This window comes from Pediculus humanus, genomic scaffold, assembly GCF_000006295.1.
Source record: "Pediculus humanus corporis 1103172108313 genomic scaffold, whole genome shotgun sequence".
NCBI lineage: Eukaryota > Metazoa > Arthropoda > Insecta > Psocodea > Pediculidae > Pediculus > Pediculus humanus.
Window position 1 is genome coordinate 262,416 of NW_002987882.1, and position 3,974 is coordinate 266,389.

At 29.9% G+C, this 3,974-nt stretch overlaps 1 protein-coding gene across 1 annotated transcript in view; it reads left to right on the top strand.

The window, feature by feature from the left end:
• Positions 1–873: 873 nt before the first annotated feature.
• Positions 874–3,974, top strand: part of Phum_PHUM590550 (serine/threonine-protein phosphatase PP2A 65 kDa regulatory subunit, putative) — a gene marked incomplete at both ends in the record, with an annotated part of 7,523 nt that continues 4,422 nt past the window's right edge. Inside the window, 7 exons of the mRNA XM_002432491.1 lie at positions 874–957; positions 1,549–1,740; positions 1,833–2,213; positions 2,305–2,476; positions 2,554–2,809; positions 3,074–3,357; positions 3,469–3,766. Coding sequence (XP_002432536.1) covers positions 874–957; positions 1,549–1,740; positions 1,833–2,213; positions 2,305–2,476; positions 2,554–2,809; positions 3,074–3,357; positions 3,469–3,766 — 1,667 coding nt within the window. The remainder of the gene's footprint in view (positions 958–1,548; positions 1,741–1,832; positions 2,214–2,304; positions 2,477–2,553; positions 2,810–3,073; positions 3,358–3,468; positions 3,767–3,974) is intronic.

Genomic DNA, 3,974 nt, shown 5'->3' on the forward strand with positions numbered 1-3,974 from the left:
TTTGTAATTATTATTATTATTATTATTTTCTATAATTGTGTATTATAATAAAAACAAAATAAAAATTATTAAAATAAGTTTTAATAATGATTGTATAACTGTAAAAAAAAAAAAAAATCCGTTTGTTTGTTTGTTTGTTTTTTTTTTTTGTAATAGTAAAATAATGTCGAGTTTGTTTCGGATTAATTTAAAGTATGTGTGTGCGTATGTATAATTTTTGTAATGAGACAAATTAATTTTAAAAGAAAATAAAAAGAAAAAAAAAATTTTTTTTACATGTTATTTAAAGGTTATGAATGGCTTTACTTTTAATAATGTCGTGCTCAATAAAATGATAAAAATGTTTTTTTTTTTTTGTATTTATTACCTATATAAATTTTTATACGTTTTAATTTAATTTTATTTTGTATTTTTTTCCTTACGTTATTTTTTTCCGTCGGTAATATTCCCGATTTTGTAAAATGTTTTTAAAAAAGATTAAAAACCGTTAAGGAAATGAGTAATAATAATAAACGAATAATAACGTGTTAAATATTATTGCGAGATTTACATTTTAACGATAGCAAAAATCTCGATATATATATATGTAAAAATAAAAGAACGGAAATGGTTAATTAACGGTAGCAAACGTGCACGAGATTCCTGCGTATAACGACGGCTTCGATATTTCGTCGCCATATTCGTTTTATTAAAATCGAGAAAGTGGGTGTTTCGTTAAATTATGCTTTGCAGTTGAGAATTTATGTTAATTCGTTTAAAATGATTCGCTTTTGAATGAAATTTATGACAGAAAACACGTTAAAATTATTTTAATTGCATATTTGTGAAAAAAGTTTATAAACTTTAGTTATTTAAACTGCGCTTACGATAAAAATGGCCGCCAGTGATCAATCGGGTGACGATTCCCTATATCCTATAGCTGTATTAATTGATGAACTTAAAAATGAGGATGTTCAGGTAATTGAAATATATTTATTATTATTATTAATGAGCGTGAAACTTATTTCTCATTACGAAATATGTTGTAATTTTATTTTTTTTTTAATAACTTTGTTTAAATTTTTCCTAGCTTGGGTTAAAGCCAAAATTTTGAATTTTAGATTTCTATTGAATTATTCAAAACCGGTATTTTAGTTATAAGACTTACAAAAATTTATGAAAAAGCGTTTTTTTTTTTTTAAATTTAAATAAAATGAATATTTATAATTATGGTTTTTTGTTTGCCTGCTAATTTGGAATACTAATTGTTGGTTTATTTTTCAAGTGTCAATCAAACATGCAATTTTATTATTGTTACTTAAATACAAAGAAAAAGAAAAAAACTGCTTTATTGTAAATTTTTTTTAAATAATATAAAATTTATTTTACTTTGAAAAGTTTAAACATTTGCTTTGTAATCAGTTGACCCATTTTATACTACTGATTTAGAAGTAGATTGAGGCTGGTTTTCAAGTATGAGTTAATTATTTCAGTAAGAAAGAAGAAAACTTCGAAATTATTTAGCATTTGGTTTTAAAGTTTGTTTTAATAAACATATTTTGATTTTAGTTGAGGTTAAACTCTCTAAAAAAGCTTTCAACCATAGCACTTGCACTGGGTGTAGAAAGAACAAGAAGAGAATTAATTCCTTTTTTGACAGAGACAATTTATGATGAAGATGAAGTATTATTAGCTCTTGCTGAGCAACTTGGAAATTTTACTAACCTAATAGGTGGTCCAGAATATGTTCACTGTCTTCTGGTGAGTTTTTAAAACTGCAATTAATCAAAAAAATTTTTTTTTTTTTTTTTGACTGTGTGTCGTTAATTTAAATAAATTGAACATGTTTTTAGCCTCCACTCGAATCTTTGGCTATGGTTGAAGAAACAGTTGTAAGAGATAAAGCTGTTGAATCATTGAGAATTATCTCGGCACAGCATAGTCCGAGTGATTTGGAAGCACATTTTGTACCTCTGGTTCAAAGACTTGCTGTGGGTGATTGGTTTACTTGCAGGACATCTGCATGCGCCCTATTTTCTGTTTCTTATCCAAGAGTGAGTTCTGCTGTTAAAGCAGATCTGAGATCTCATTTTCGAACACTCTGTCAAGATGACACTCCAATGGTACGTCGAGCAGCAGCTTGTAAATTAGGAGAATTTGCCAAAGTTGTCGAATTGGAATATCTCAAGTGTGAATTGATTCCAATGTTTGTGTCTTTATCCCAAGATGAACAGGTATGAACCCTATAAATTGAAATTAATTTATGGTGTCTTTTATTAAGTTCTTTACATTTAATCATTAAATTTTTTTTTTTTTTGGCAAAAGGATTCAGTGAGGTTACTCGCAGTTGATGCATGTGTTACAATTGCAACATTATTACCCCAAGAAGATGTCGAGCAACTAGTTATGCCTACTCTTCGTTTGTGTGTGGGTGATACTTCTTGGAGGGTCAGGTACATGGTCGCTGATAAATTCACAGAACTTCAAAAGGCTGTTGGTAAGGAAAAGGAACATGCACGATTCTCGAAATTATTCCTTTTTCAATCAATTTAAATTTGTAATTTTAAATTTAAGGTCCGGAAATCACTAAAACAGATTTAGTTCAAGCTTTTCAAGCTTTATTGAAAGATGTAGAGGCAGAGGTACGAGCAGCAGCGGCCAATAAAGTAAAAGATTTTTGCCAAAATTTGGATTCAGCCCAACAGGAAGCAATTATCATGAGCAATATTTTGCCATGTGTTAAAGAATTAGTAGCAGATCCTAATCAACACGTGAAAAGTGCTTTAGCAAGTGTTATTATGGGTCTCAGTCCGATTCTTGGTAAACACAAGTAAGTAGTAGTTATTCAAAGAGCTTCCTGTCCTTCCTGTAATAAGCCTGAAATTTTGATTAGATTCACAATAATGAATGATGAAGGTTAATTAAAATAACTTAAACGATAAAAGAATGTAATCAATTAACATTCATTTGTTATATGAATGAATAGAAAGAAAGAAAAAAATTCTTCTCGATTGTTGTTGTCGTCGTCTTATTTAAATATCCGTTATTAATTATTAATTGTTGTTGTTTTTTTTTTTTTTTTTTTTAATTTCAGCACAATCGAGCATTTGCTGCCACTATTTTTATCTCAACTAAAGGACGAATGCCCGGAAGTTCGTCTTAATATCATTTCGAATTTGGATTGCGTAAATGAAGTCATAGGAATTCAACAGTTGTCGCAATCATTACTTCCAGCTATTGTAGAATTAGCAGAAGATTCAAAATGGCGCGTCCGTTTGGCTATTATTGAATATATGCCACTGCTAGCGGGTCAACTTGGCGTTGAATTTTTCGATGAAAAATTAAATTCTTTATGCATGACTTGGCTCGTGGATCACGGTAATGAGCTGTTAAATAATAAAAATTTTTTTTGAAAAAAAAAAAAAAAATTAATTATCGCTTACCGATTGTAATTGAATTTTTTTTTTGTTTTTTGTTGCGTTACTCAAGTCTACGCCATAAGAGAGGCTGCTACGTTGAATCTAAAAAAATTAGTTGAAAAATTCGGTCCTGATTGGGCGCAAAACACGGTCATACCAAAAGTGTTAGCCATGTCACGCGATCAAAATTACCTCCACAGAATGACGTGTTTGTTCTCCGTCAACGTTCTCGCTGAAGCTTGCGGAGCCGACATAACGGCCAAGCACATGCTTCCGACGGTCATAAACATGGCTGCCGACAATGTACCTAACGTGAGATTTAATGTAGCTAAAACTCTACAAACCATCGGACCGATTCTCGATCAAAAGTAATTGTTTTATCATTATTATTATTATTATTATTGTTTCCTCGTAAAAGAAAAGCGATAGGGTGATGATAATAATATTAATAATTAATCAATTGTTTTTTTTCCAGCGTAATTCAATCTCAAATAAAACCCGTATTAGACAAATTGAATGGAGACAATGATGTCGACGTCCGATATTTTGCATCCGAAGCAATTGCTGGAATAGCAG